Source organism: Sinohyriopsis cumingii, unplaced genomic scaffold (assembly GCF_028554795.1).
Source record: "Sinohyriopsis cumingii isolate HCF-2022 unplaced genomic scaffold, ASM2855479v2 utg001711l, whole genome shotgun sequence".
Lineage (NCBI taxonomy): Eukaryota > Metazoa > Mollusca > Bivalvia > Unionida > Unionidae > Sinohyriopsis > Sinohyriopsis cumingii.
Window position 1 is genome coordinate 244,805 of NW_028316038.1, and position 15,627 is coordinate 260,431.

General features: G+C 33.9%; 1 protein-coding gene across 5 annotated transcripts in view; it reads left to right on the forward strand.

Moving 5' to 3' along the window:
• The first annotated feature begins 1,513 nt into the window (after positions 1-1,513).
• The window catches only part of LOC149771696 (glucose-6-phosphatase catalytic subunit 1-like), a 28,889-nt gene continuing 14,775 nt past the window's right edge, over positions 1,514-15,627 (forward strand). For 2 of the 5 annotated variants that reach the window (XM_089948206.1, XM_089948210.1), the window contains exons 1-4: positions 1,514-1,601; positions 3,069-3,141; positions 7,567-7,724; positions 10,341-10,438. In XM_089948206.1, the coding sequence (XP_089804332.1) occupies positions 3,082-3,141; positions 7,567-7,724; positions 10,341-10,438 (316 nt within the window). In that variant the 5' untranslated portion in view covers positions 1,514-1,601; positions 3,069-3,081. The remainder of the gene's footprint in view (positions 1,602-3,068; positions 3,142-7,566; positions 7,725-10,340; positions 10,439-15,627) is intronic. The other 3 variants (XM_089948207.1, XM_089948209.1, XM_089948208.1) reach the window with 3 other exon arrangements.

The following is a 15,627-nucleotide window of genomic DNA, read 5'->3' on the forward strand; positions in this document are numbered from 1 at the left end:
TTTTTCTTATCTCTGGCAAATTAAGAAATCTTAAAATTCATTCCTTTTTTAGAATGATGTCATCTTTTATAAATGTTAAATTCAGACATATTTGGGCTATTGAAATTGGTTGTAATTCATCTAATTCAAACTTATAATATTAAAACACTTAAGTCTCCAAAAGAGGTCATGCTTTTTAATTCATGAAAAAGTAACAGACAATTTTTAAGATGCAAATAACTGTATTTAGTTCATACCAATATATGAAAGGTTTATTAGAAGCAAACATTACAATATAACAAAGCTACTGAAGAAATTGTATAAAAAGAGCTTTTAATATACTGATCCAAGGTATAGTACATAATTCCCAGTGACTCAAGGCATGCTATTGTCATAAAGGATACATATCATCCAAACAGTTAACTTACATCATCTGACAAGTATTTGCTAGATCAGACCAGAGTCTGGTTCTCTGACTTTCTAGATGCATCACTGTATTTAGATGGCTTCTAAATAAGATTTGTTTTAGAAAGCTTATTGGTCCTTATATTTAATGTAAACTCAGAAGATAGCATACATATTAAAATTTTAAAACAGGCTGAGGATGGTGATTATGTAACATGATGGACTTTGCCCTGGGAAAAAAATGGATTGCCATTAACTCCTCCTCCACCAAAATTAAATAAAATAAAACATGTCAGCATTTTCATCTGTTTAAAGGTGCAAATTTATATTTTGTGATGAATAATTTATCTTAACACAAATGTAAATATCTGAAGATATTTTCTGTTAACGTTTCACTTGAAAACAAACCAAAAACCTGAGCTTAAATTTTCTAGAGCAAGATCATGGCATTTCAGAATTCCAACTTCTGGCATGCAATTTCACAAGAAGAGCTTTATTCCAGATTTTTGCCCAATGACAATTTGTTTGAAAACAGAATTAGCATACACAAAAAAGACTTTGTATAATTTCATTGCTAGTGATACAATAAAGATTCATTTAAAGCTCCTGTGATCCCCTGACTTTTACAATTAATACAAATGTTGGCTGCGAAATTTGAGTCATGTGGCAATGCATTGTAAGAAATGGCAAAACATGATTTGCAGTTTGTGAATGCTGCATTGGCTAATTGGAGACAAAATAAGTTTTACATTTTTTAAGAGTGAGAAGGTGAATAGTATACTTATAGATGTTGTTTGAGTTTGCTAACCTTTGTCATCTTGTTCTTTAAATGAAATTAAGCATGGGATGTCATTAATGATAAAGTCTCTTTAAAGAGTTTGTAGACAAAATGGAAAGTAGTCTGTATCAGGCAGATAGTATCCAATACAGTGTTCTTATTTTCCTTTTGATAATCTTTGTTATATTGTTCTTTAAATGAAATTAACCATTACTGTCATTAATTAGTATCTTTAAAGAGTTTACGAGGAGAACGTAAACTATTCCGTATCCATCTAAGTGATCGTTAAATGTCTGTGCTTGGATGAAAACCGGAACATTTGATTTTGCAATTATCGTTTCCAAAGGTTCTCCACATATCAACTTCCGGTACACGTGATAGTTTTGTCACGAGTGTGAGTCGAGCAATCACAATTAGCAAAAGCGTAAATATAAAAAATGTATGTAATTTCGTTGCAATATGGCCATGTTTCTCATTTCTCCGGCTCGTATCGTTGCTTACAATTTAGCTTGTCTAGGCGCTACATGTTATAATTATTAAACAACGGTACGAATCTACCGTACTGTGTTCACAAGTGGCTGACGTTTAACTTAGTCCTACAATATAATACATAGCACATATTGTTATCGTTTTGGTGCTAAAACATAAATATCAGCGTCGAGGTTTTACATGTAGGACTAACGTTTAGCTATATTAAAAGTTAAAAAGCAATATCCTGGAGAAAAAAAATCATACAGAATTACAAATTGACCAGATTACCTCCTAGTACTAGTATTAGTACCCTTACTCCTACCTCGTGGACTCGACCACAGCAAATCAAGTTGAGGCTACGACATCGTAGCTAATTACTTCCATGACCCGTTCTGACATAGGACCCTGCCCACCATACAATAAATAAAAGTGAATTTTATGGTATGACAACAAAATAACATGCACGGAAATGGCAATAGGCTAATACAAACCATACATTTTTGTTTTATACCTAATAAAGATTGGAACAATGTGGAACCATGAACAAACAGGCATCAAAACATCTTTCAAATTTCACTGACATAATTACGAGGGGGTGGGGAGGATGTCCCACTTTTAACATTTTATCCCTTGATACTTGTGGGTGTCGTCATGTCAGATATAGTGTAACTGCAAAATTTAAAATACGATGGTCAGGGTGTAGTAGTATATTTCTGTCCTTACAGTTCATGGTGCACATCAGCCAAAGAAACGGGCTGTCTGCAATGACTATAATAATTTTAAGGGAAAATGTTTAGAATAAAACAATTTTAGAATGTCATGTCTTGTCATTACCTAACCAACACTATAATGTCATTTACAGATAATAGGTCAGTTACAAGAGTCGTGGTTTTGTTAACTTTGTATCACTGTTTTTCATGGATAAGAACCAGTTTTGCCATTCCCTTCACTAAATCATCTAAATGAAACTGCATTTGCAAGATTTTACATTAATTTTCATTGGAAAAGTTGAAATGCTTTTTACAGTTAACAGTCTGAATATTTATAATTTCATGCAAATGACAAATTGCAATCTGAAAATAGTACAACATTTTCTTAATTGGGGAGCAAATTTTATTGGTTTTGCCCCATATCACTTGGGAATGAGAGGTCACTTTTGTTATGAGATTGTACTAGTCTGATAATTGGCAAATTACACAACCAAAGCTGGAGACATTTCAGTAGATAACTGACCTGAAGGTGAATTGAATCTTGTGACCTATATCTTACATATTTCACTGAGGAATCCTAGTTAAGTTAACAAAGTAAAATCTAGATCTTCATAAGTGATAAGTTTCAAGATCCTCAGTTTTATCATCCTTATACCTATTATTATTACTATTAATATTATTATTATTATTATTATTTATCACCATCATTATTATTACTATTTCAGAGTTAATACAGCTATGGATGTCTTGCATATTACAGGTGTTCAAGCAATACACTGGCTGCAGACCACCTTTAAGGTATTTATGTGCCCTCATAGTGGGGGTATCTATGGTATTATTTGGTTTGTCTCTTTTGGGATGCATGAGAATGCACTTTGCTCAAAATACACAGTAGCATCATTTGTGAACTGGTGATACTTAATTGCAGATATTAACCTGACTTGTTTGAGACTATTTTTGTGATAAATGGTTGTTGTTGTAGGGTTTAACACCATTTTTCAGTACACGATAGGCTGTACATGGCAGCCAGTATTAATGGTGGTGGAAGAACCCAGAAAATCCCCGGAAAGAACCATCAACCCTCGAGAAGCTACTGGCAAGCTTTCTCATATACCCACATTGGCCAAATCCAAGACTCAACCCCACACAGACAGAGGTGAGATGGCAGTGATTCGTAACGGAGAGCGCTTCAGGCCACTCGACCACTCAGGGACCCCTGTGATAAATGGCACAACATTCCTAATATAATAAATAGCATAACATACTTAATGTAATAAGCTTAGAAAAGTCAAATTTTAATGTGAAATCTTATGAATTTTCATTTTGCAGGGTCTACACATCTCAGATTTAGGGTAAAGTGACTTCTACCGCTGCCATAATTAGGTCAGTTAATGGGAAGTTAGGAAGAAGCTATTGAAAACAGTTCTTTGAAAACAGATATTTTACTATACCTTTGAAACAAGTAATATAAAACAAAAGAAATAGCTGTGAAACTTTATTAAACATTTTAAAGTCTTTCTTTCTTTGACTGAACAAAAGTGTTGTTTAGTTAAAATAATGGTAACCTGAAAATAAGTAATGGCTGAAAATTGATGAAAGATATCAAGATTGGAATTCTTCTTCTCATTATTAAAAGATGAAATGTGAAAAAACTTGTTTCTCATTGCATGCACAATACCATGCATGCAAAAAGACTAAAACCCTCAACAGGATTCATAATTGTTGTGTGATTGGGCTTAAGTTGCATTTATAATCTGATTCTCTTTTGCTTCATGTGTGATGTATTGGTGGGACTCTCATTCAATGAAACATAATTAAAAACATAAACATTTAATTGAGTCAAAGGTTGATCAGAAAGCATGAATACATTGTTTAAATGGTTTTAGTTTGCTCTTTCAACAGTAAAAAAAAAAGATACCAAGAGTTGATATTTGCTAAAGTGGGGTTAAACAATTTCTGAGCTGAAGCCAGTCACCAAGGAGCAGGGAGAAATCACATACAGGTTATAGCAAGGGTCTTCATTCAGCCTACAGCAGAACATGGTTCTTGGAATTATTTCCTGTGGTCCACAGCAACATCTGAAATTTATAAAATATAATAATGCAAATGTTTTTTTTAAGTATGTGGCCCTTGGACCAGTATACTGTTCTCATGTGCCTGTCATGGTGATTTGAGTTTGAGACTCCTGGGTTATAGATTGGAGATTTCAATAGTTGTTTAGGATAGACACTGGTGTAATGGAAGGGGGAATATTGGTTTAAAACAAACTAAGGTGACTATTTAATGCAGTAGTGGTCCCAGTTGGCCAAGTGGCCTTAGCACTTGCCTTTACCAATCACTGCCATCTCACCTCTGTCTGCATGGATTCAAGTGTCAGATTCGGCTAATTAGGTATGCTTGGAAGCTTGCCAGTAGCTTCCCATGAGTTGGGGATTCTTGCCAGGGTTTTCCTGGATTATTCCTCCAACAGTTAAATTGCCATGTATAGCCTATTGTGTGCTGAAGAAATGGCATTAAAACCACAACAGCAACAACAACTTTTGCATTATTACTTACATAAATGCCTAAAAGATAGTTGCATCAGTCAATCTTTACACATGTACCTTGACTTCTTTCAAAGTATGTAAAAAATATGTGATGACCTTTGATGTCCCCCGCCTTTCCACCTAGTGGGGTAAGGTTCACTTTCATGAAACAAATCAAATTTTAAGAGAAGGTATATTATATAGGATGTATGTAAAGAAAAACAAATGAAATTATGGAAATGTTGGCAGAAATCTATATGTACATTGATATGTTATGAGCAAGGATTGTTGTACATTACAAGATATCTAGTTTGTTTCCAGATATATGGGGATGTTTAATCTATCAATTAGTAAGTTTAATCCAAAAAAAGAAAATATACCAGCATAACAGTTATTTATCCATTGAAGATGTTCATTTAATATTTTTTTTCAAAAAGCACTGCAAGTTGTTTAAGGTAAGATACATATACATGAGTTGACCAGAACTTGTGTACATTGGATAGCCTTAACTATGTCTTTAAAAAGGGTACCTGTCAGCCATTCGGTTAATGTTTCTGTTTACCACAACCTACGGCATGTCTTTGAAAATATGGTCACCTATCAGTCATTGGGTTGTACTTTCTATATTTTGCTTAAGGCTGTTAATACAGGGGTTGCTGATACAGGTGCAGTATACAAGTGACTTTTATTCTTTTTAAAACCAGCATATACTGCTTGAAGGATTGACTAAGAAAAACATGAAAAAAATGATTAAACACAATTATTTACTAGAATTTTGAACAATGAATACATTTTTTGAACCGGATTTCTAGCCAGGCATATGACATTTAAGAAAAGAGGAGTGGCCAGCTTATATGATGGATAAATTAAGGTGGCATATAATCAATTTTTTTGTTGTATATGATAGGCTCATTTTGTAGCTTATGTTAGGCTCATTTTGTCGCATTAGGCTCATTTTGTTGCATCATGCTCATTTTGTCACATTATGCTCATTTTGTAGCTTATGTTAGGCTCATTTTGTCGCATTAGGCTCATTTTGTCACATTAGGCTCATTTTGTTGCATCATGCTCATTTTGTCACATTAGGCTCATTTTGTCAGATTAGGGTCATTTTGTCAGATTGGCTCATTCACAGTAGTTTAATATATTTGCATACAATAGGTTCATTTGAGAGTCATGATTAATTACCTGACTAAAAAATTTGGCAAGCATTGTGCCAGTTGAGAAAGTGAATTGTATATACAGCAGATCAAAAACCTTAGGTAATGTTTATGATGGACTTAATATTCAAGAACAAAAGGATCAGAATTATCATTATGGCTGTGATAATCTGTCACTTGTATCCTTCATTAAAGCTGTGTTATCCTTCATTAAAGATGTGATAATCTGTCACTTGTGTTATCCTTCATTAAAGCTGTGTTATCCTTCATTAAAGATGTGATAATCTGTCACTTGTGTCATCCTTCATTAAAGCTGTGTTATCCTTCATTAAAGATGTGATAATCTGTCACTTGTGTTATCCTTCATTTAGGTTATGATAATTACATTTTAAAATTACCAGGGAAAATATAAATTGATATCTCTCATTTTCATGTGCTTGGATTCTAGAGAAGTTCTGTGATCATAATGTTTTCTTTCTGAAAAATTTGAATATCAGAATTTTTTTAAACTTGAAAAGTGAAACAGAATATATGTTATATTTTCTTTGTGTTTAAATTGGTGAAGTTCTTACAGTAATTCATTCCCATAAATGATGTCACCTCAGCACTATTTCTAGTTACACTAGTCAAAAGTCTTCACAGTTGGATGCTATTTACATTGATGTTTTACACTAGACAAAACCATTCAGAGGTGGACCATATTTGGGTTGAGATTTTACAATTTTACAAAGATTACTTGATGACAGGAATGTCTGGTAGCCACTCTCTTGTCTAAATTTGTTCTGTCTTTAATACAGGTATGCATTTTGTCAGAGTTCTTTCACTGATTCTTGTTGTCAGTCCAAGAGTAAGATGGTGGTGCTGAGAAAATGTTTCCCTACATTTGATTTCCTCCAAGACTGTCTTACATAGTCATGAAGAAAACATACTCCAATGAAAATAACAGATATGATTGTGTTAAGTTTTAGTTCTACACCATAACTGAAAAATTGTAATTCCCCCTTTGATTGAAAAGACAGATGGTGTCAGTTAACACCTACACTTTTTTCATCCCAATAAAGTTGTAAAGATATGGATAGACTACTGTTTGATCTTTGACCTATTTAGCTCATTGTCACTTTCAAAGGAGTACAGTAACATATACTGGAATTATTAAATATATGGTCCCTTTCTCTGAAGGTTAGATGTAATCCTCGGCTTTGAGATCATAATGTTGTGCTTTACTTTGACTTTCCACTATCAGCCAGTGAGAGTGATCTTTCAAATGTAACATTGCTTTTGATAGGTCAAAACAAATCTGACTTCTGATAGGTCAAAACAAATCTGACTTCTGATAAGTCAAAACAAATTGGATTTCTGATAGGTCAAAACAAACCTGAAATTTATGAGTTTCATGACCCTCGGGTCAAATTATTCTGCATTTTCTGTAAATTCACAATTAGAAAATAATTTTTATATATTTTGTCACCAAGGACAACTTCATTAGCTTTTGTCATCAAGCCTGAAAACTAAGACATTTCTGTCATTTTATTATTCAGGATCAAAGTGAATGGATGCTGATTGCATCTCATCTAGGAGATCCAAGAAATGCATTTCTCATCTACTTCCCTATCGCCTACTGCCTTCACAAGCCTACAGGGGAAAAGGTTCTGTGGATTGCCTGCCTTTCAGAGTGGATCAATGCTGTACTGAAATGGTTCTGACTTTGTGTGCAAATTCTTGCTTATTATCGTTTTTTGTCTATTTTTCTGTTGTATGTTTTAAAGGGTCTGCACCAGCTGATTCATGGAACCAGTTACCACATAATTATGACTTATTCTAAACTCTGTGCAGTATATTTTGAAGTAGCAGAAAGAACATTAAAATAACTCAGAACCCAGGTATCAGATACCTGTGTAACATTATGAAGTAATTCTTTAAAACATGTTTTAGACAACAAGTAGATAGATTAGGCATGAACTGTGTATAAGAGAAATGTCAAGCCATGTGGAACTTTGGTGCTTCATAAGGGTAGAAAATGTATTCATATTTATTCTCAAAAGGCAATTCTGCATATACTTGGTCCATGGACAAATAATGTTTATTCAGCCCAGCCAGTTTGTACCCAGTTTGGATGAGTGGACAAGTGTTTTTCCTGTGTGCTCATCCTGGTATCTGGGTAACGGTTTTTTGAAAAGATTTCTGATGATTTTCATAAAGACATTTGTTAGTGTGATTAATTTAAGAAATCATCACAAAATGGATGGGAATAAAGCATTTTGATTAACAAAGTTTCCATAATCCTGGGAACTTTTGATGGCTTATTTTATCCCTCAAGATTGGTCTCTTTGATGGCTTAGATATCAGCTGAGGTTGGTTTCTTTGACAACAAGTATTACCTGAGGTTGGTCTTTTTGATGGTTTTATTGTCATTTGAGGTTGGTTTCCTTGACAGCTTGAGTATTACCTGTGGTTGGTCTTTTTGATGGCTAAGGTATCAGCTGAGGTTGGTTTCTTTGACTGCTTGGGTACTACCGGAGGGTGATCATTTTGATGGTTTTGGTATCAGTTGAGGTTGGTCTGTTTGACTCTGAAAAAATCCCTTATGTAGCGGGGTAAATCTACAATATCACATTAAGACACACTTTCATAGACAAGCATGCTAACTAGCATGGAATGTACAATATCTTATTAATCACATTTGAATAAACATCATAACTAGCATGAACATATAATATTACATTAAATCAAACTTACATAGACAGCATGATAGATAGCATGGAATGTGCAATATCACATTAAATCACACTTGCATAGACAGCATAACTAGCATGGAATGTCAATATCACATTAAATCACACTTGCATAGACAGAATAACTAGCATGGATTGTACAATATCATGTTAAATCACACTTGCGTAGACAGCAAGATAGATATCACGTATTGTACAATATCACATTAAATCACACTTGCATATACAGGATAGATATCATGGATTGTACAATACCACATTAAATCACACTTGCATAGACAGCATAACTAGCATGAAATGTACAATATCACATTAAATCACACTTGTGTAGACAGGATAGATATCATGGATTGTACAATATCACATTAAATCACACTTGCATAGACAGGATAGATATGGATTGTACAATATCACATTAAATCACACTTGCATAGACAGGATAGATATGGATTGTACAATATCACATTAAATCACACTTACATAGACAGCATAACTAGCATGAAATGTACAATATCACATTAAATCACACTTGCGTATACAGGATAGATATCATGGATTGTACAATATCACATTAAATCACACTTGCGTATACAGGATAGATATCATGGATTGTACAATATCACATTAAATCACACTTACATAGACAGCATAACTAGCATGAAGTGTACAATATCATGTTAAATCCCACTTTGACAAAATGATAGCATCTGTAATTAAAAATGTTACTTAGTGTTCTTAAAAGGCTGAAAGTGTTCATAAAAGTGGAGTGTTTTAGTAAAGGTAGATTTATTAAAGTTGAAAGCTAATTAAAATCAGATCCTAACAGTCTATCGACCTTGTTAGAAACTTAAATATCCCAGCATTAATTCATATTCCAAAGTTATTTAATCTGTTTAAATTCATGTTTCACACACAGTTTACTTTTTTCAAATGCTGAACCTTAGATAACCTTAGGATTTTTTCCACAAGATCATAAATAAATTAACTATTGAAAATTTACTTTTTGAATTGATAAGTCAGAAGGTTATTTGGACAAAGCCTCAATGTGATTGATAAAGTTAGAAGGTTGTTTGGACAAACCTCAAGGTAACTGTTTGAATGGACGAATTGGAAGGTCATTTGGACATAACATCTGATGTGACTGTTTGAAATAGGCAAGGTGATAGGTCATTTGGACATAATTTCCAGTGTCACTGTTTGAATTCACAAGTCAAAGATCAGTTGGACATAACCTCTAATGTGGCTGTTTGGATTGGCAAGTTGAAGGTTGTTTGGACATAACCTCCAATGTAATTAAGTCACAGTTCATAAGAAAATTTCTGCAAGTTAGATTACTTTTAGCTTGTCCATTTTAAATTTCAATATATGATTGACTGGTAATGATAAAACTATACAAAGCAGAAATAAATGCATCAAAAATAGTACTGTGCTATTAGAAATGTCAAATGATAAGTATTTGTTGCTTGTTACTTTATTTGGCTTATTATCTAAGGATATTTTTTAAATTTATGATAACTTATAAAAAATTTTGGGAAAAGATGCTTTTATTTGACAATATAAAACCATTATCTGCATTTCAGGATACTTCATGGGGAAAGACCTTATTGGTGGATTAAAGAATCAGACAACACATTACCAAGCCTTAACCAGTACAGGCTTACCTGTGAAACAGGACCTGGTATGCATAATTGAAATATTTTAGCTTCTCACTTCTATATCAAATACATTACCCATGCACATTACTACTAGGAAACTACTTTCTGCTACCTCCAAATCCAGGTCTCTTTGAAAGATGAGAAAATGTAGTGTCTTCCTATCTACATAGCATGTAGACAAAGGGAAGTAACTCTTACAGATTGACTCAGCATTCAAGACTCCGAGGCCACATGTATCCCAGATGTAACCAGTCAAAACTTTCACTTGCAACTGTAAATAGTGCCTTCGAAAATGACAATTTATTATTAGTTTTGCCTATCCAGCATGTTTTGTTTTTGGTGCAGTAATTCTAAAGTTTTCCAGCAATTTAATGTGTATTTATGAATTTTTAGCTCTGCTGGTCATAGACCACAAGAGTTTAAGGGGCTGGTAAGTTTGTTGTCACTAATCTGCCTAAACTGTCTAGATGATTGCACTAAACTTTACACACACACATTCCATATTCAACATTCTAGTTGGTCCTGAATGAAATGGAGTTGTTGGAATATCTAATATGACCACCACAATTGTTATCTTGAAAATCTTGTTATCACCACTCCTTGAATTATTGGTCATATCAACATGGAGTTTTCAGATAAAATCTTCTTATGATGTCTGTTTGATCCTGAATGAAAATGGTGACATTCTGACCATAATGGCAGCCATCTTGACAATCTTGTTATCACTACTCTTAAATGGATTGTCATATCAACATGTGGTTTTCACTAAAAGGCTTCTTATGAGGTCTGGTTGGTCCTATATAAAAATGGTGCCAATCTGATGTCCAATATGGTCATATTGGCAGCTTTCTTGAAAATCTTATTACTGTTTATTTACCAGGTGGATGGTCATTATAACATAGGGTTTTCACTGAAAGATTTCTTATGATCTCTGGTTGGTCCTAAAACGAAGTGATGCTGATCTGATGTCCAAAATATGGCTGCCACATCAGCCATCTTGAAAATCTTAATATTGCAACTTCTCGTAAACAGAAAGTCATATTGAGATGTTGTTTCCCCAGAAGACTTATAATGATATTTTGTTAGTCCTCAGTGAAAATGATCGGACAATGTCTGTTATGCTTGCTACAATTACCAGCTTGAAAATCTTGTTATTATTAATATATCCTGAATATTTTAATGGGATTTTTGCTAAAAGACATGGTGTCATATTTCTTTAATCCTAAATCAAAATGGTACTGATCTAACATCCAGTATGTGGCTATCTTGAAGAACTACTCCTCTGAAATGGAAAGTAATTTAGAAATGGAGTTTTATTAGAATAGTTCCCATGATATCTGTTTGGTCCTAAATGAAAATGACAAACACTTAATATTGGCCGCCATTGTGACTACCTTGAAAATATTATGTCTACTCCTCTCAAACTGATTGCTATATCGACATGAGGTTGTCAAAGACATCACATGATAACGTCATTGGTCCTGAATAAAAATGTTTATAATTGTATATCCAATACGACTGCCACTATAGCTGTCTTAAAACTTTTGTCCTTATTACTTGCTCTGAATGGAATGTCATTATGGTATGGCATTTTCAGGAAAAGAATCTTAATGATGTATTTTGGTGAAAATGTTGGCAATCTGGCATCCAGTATGACTAGCACAGCAGCAAATTAAAAACTCTTGTTATCACTGAAGAATATCAGAGATGGTTTCAACACTCAGTAGCTAAAAGGAATAAATGGTCTTATGTTGAATTCCTGTAAATTATATTTGCCTAGAAGAGCATCAGTCCATTCAAGGGATTCTTGTTTTACTAATTGTTATTGTCTATGTGATAATGATCTAAACAATTTAAAGTGATAGATGACAACCATGAGACACACCTGGTCTGCACAAAATGTTCTTGCTCACATCCATGTACATGGTAACCCTGTTATAACACGATGGTCAGGGTCCACAAAATGTTACTGTGTACCAAATCATCTTATAAAGAACCAAGTTAGATAGTTGAAGAAAATGATGCATGCATCCAAAACATGGTGTTGGGGTAATAAAAGTTGTGCAAAACTATTTGCTTCATATGCACAGTGCATATTAAATGAGAAATACAGAGAACTATGTATTGGTACATAAATATACATGTCTAATACATGTATATAGCATGAATAGTTACAGTATCTACACTGTGTACTCAAAAGTTGATCTCATGGTATGCATGAGAGTGAATCTATAATAATTCCATTGAAAATATGCGCACTAAAGTATAATATTTAGTAATTTTGTGACAGGTCATTCATTGTGTGTCTAATTCAGTAAAAGAAAATAGCAAAATTATGTAAGGAAAGATGAAGCACATTTGCGATTCACAAAGTATGCAGGTCGATAAATGGTATAAGTATAAATTTCATGCTAGACTTTTTCTGCTGCAGATCACAAAAATCTGTTGTTTTAGTTTTTTTTAAATAAAATAAATTGATTTTCATTTACTCTTCCATAATGGTTGACTCGTGAACACCTAAATCTTGAGCTGTGTTTGTTTACCACAGAGTTTAATCCTGTCCAGAGCTTCAGGCATCTCTTTAATAGTAAATGTTTTTTGTTTCTGTGTACTGTTATCGATTGTAAAATACCCACTAACTAACATCTTGACATCTTGCTTGCATGATTACAAAGAATGATTGTCAGTCAGTAGTGGGGTCAGATTTATCAGGAATGGACAACATTATTCACTAGTCAACTGATTGAGTGACAACACTGCCAAGCCATGTACATGTCTTTGCTGCTTTATTTTTAAATTTTATAAATCATTGCCTCAAAATTAGAAGAATGTTTAGTTGTGAGAGTTACTTTAATAACGATTAGCAATTACAGAAATTAATTGATTTAAAAATGCTGCACATTTTGTTTCCTGTGGATCCTAACTTAGAGCAGTTGCATTTAAATGGCAGACAGACATGCTAATAGCACAAATAACTATCTTCTCTCTCTCTCTTGGCTCTATTGATCTGTTAAGGGAGGTGAAGTGGAAGGGCCAAATGTGTGCCCACAACAGTTATCAGAAGTGTTTGGATAATGTCCACATCAAAATCTCATTGTATTGGCTAAGGAAAGAAGGTACAGAGGGTCCTCCTTGTTAATCTGTTTATCTGGAAACTTTGCTGTCTGGACATACGTAGTTCAATGGGAACAGAATTCTTAAACATAACAGAAATCCTAAATGTTAATTTGCTTGATTAATCCAGAAGTCCCTTTTTTGTCGAATTACTATAAAAGTATCAAATTACTATAAAACAGGCCTCAATGATCTGGAAATAATCTGTCCAGAAAGAACAATATTCAACAAATCATATCAAGAAAGTTGGTTCTGCTGCCATGACAACTGCCACTTAATAAATGTCAACATAGGGATTACCTAAGTACATATATAAACACATGATCTTTGTTCTGTTAATCTCATGGATGCTCAAACATTTCTTCCACTTACCTATTCTGTTACTCTCAGTATTATTGTGTAATGTATTCAACAGAAAAAGAAAATTGTTTATCACATTTTGCGGGGCCCCGAATGGCCGAGTGGTCTAAAGCGCTCTCCGTTACGGATCACTGCCATCTCACCTCTGACTGTGTGGGTTCGAGTCTCAGATTCAGCCAATGTGGGTATGTTAGAAAGCTTGCCAGTAGCTTCTCGTGGGTCAGTGGTTCTTTCCGGGATTTTCCTGGGTTCTTCCTCCACCATTAATACTGGCCGCCATGTATAGCCTATCGTGTGCTGAAAAATGGCGTTAAACCCTACAACAACAACAACATATTACATTTTGCCAAAAATACACAGTCATGGTAGTGTCAATCCCAATCATACTTCATTGCAAATGCAAGCATTATGTTTGAATTTTTTATTAAGCTTAATCTGGTTACATGGACATAGAATACAATAAATTTTACCATAGTTCTCTACATTTGTTTCTCATTACTGACCTTTCCACTGGGTGACAGTCATTGCAAATCATATGTTAATCTAAAATGCCTTCAGAGATGACTTCACAGTGAAGTTCTTGTCAAAGGTTGACCTGCTCTTTTTTGAGATGCTGGACTGTCAACAGAGCAGCATGTAAACAGAACACAGATTTCATTTCCGGATCATCACCAAGGCCTTATTACTCACTGTGCACTGTCGCCGAAATGCAGATAACAACACACTGAGCTCATATTATCAGGAATAAACAATTACCTTTAAATCCCTACCAAAATGCATACATAAAACTCTTCTGTCAACACCAAAATGAGAGAGTAAAAAAATGTTCTAAAAATAGACTAGAACTACATTCGTGGGTACTGAACTGGAAGTACTAATTGTGACCTGATTCCACATCCATGATGCTGGTAGCCACCTAGTGGGAACAGGAGGAGTTAATCTGTAAGAGTTGTTTCTCTTTGTCTATATGATCTATCTAAACAGAACGATGTTTTTTCATTGGTCACTTAGGGCACTGATTTTGAGGTAGTAGAGATTAATTCCTAATATTAATGTGATTGGGTCAGTAGTTTTGGAGAAACATAACTTACTAAAAGATTTCCTTTCAACTGACCAAATTCTTATAATTTGGTTAAAAAAAAAGTTGAAATTAAAAATAATTTCTATTGTAATTCTCCAAATCACTCATTGATTTTTTATTAGTTTCTTCACAAGACTTTACTTATTAAGTTCTAAGTTGAGTTCTGTATTCAGTTAACAGTTGATGATGTGTATTTTCATTTGTGTAACAATCAAACTACCGATGAGATTCTGTGAAACTTCCCACCCCGTTTATGTTAGTTGCTTCATTCCACAGAAACAACATATTATGCTGAACAAATTTCAAAAGTGGCTATTTTTCAATAGATTTTGTTTATAGCAGAAAAAAGCACAAATTATCCGTATATTTTACATAAAAATACATCCTTAGTACTGCTAAACAATGAATGTGGCTACATCATCAGTAGCTGGTGTGCTGTTGTTATCCATATCCTTCTGGGCTGCTACCAGAATGAATCACACATCATGTTTGTATTGACTGAAAAAGTAAAGATCTTTTATCTTCTATAGTATCAGAGAGGAGAGCACCTTTCTGAGAAGAAAAGATAAGCCATGTTCTCTTGCCCTACTATATCTTCTTCCCTGAGACATTTAAAGTTTGCTCTCTGGTGAGATGCTTTTGTAAAATGACCATTTG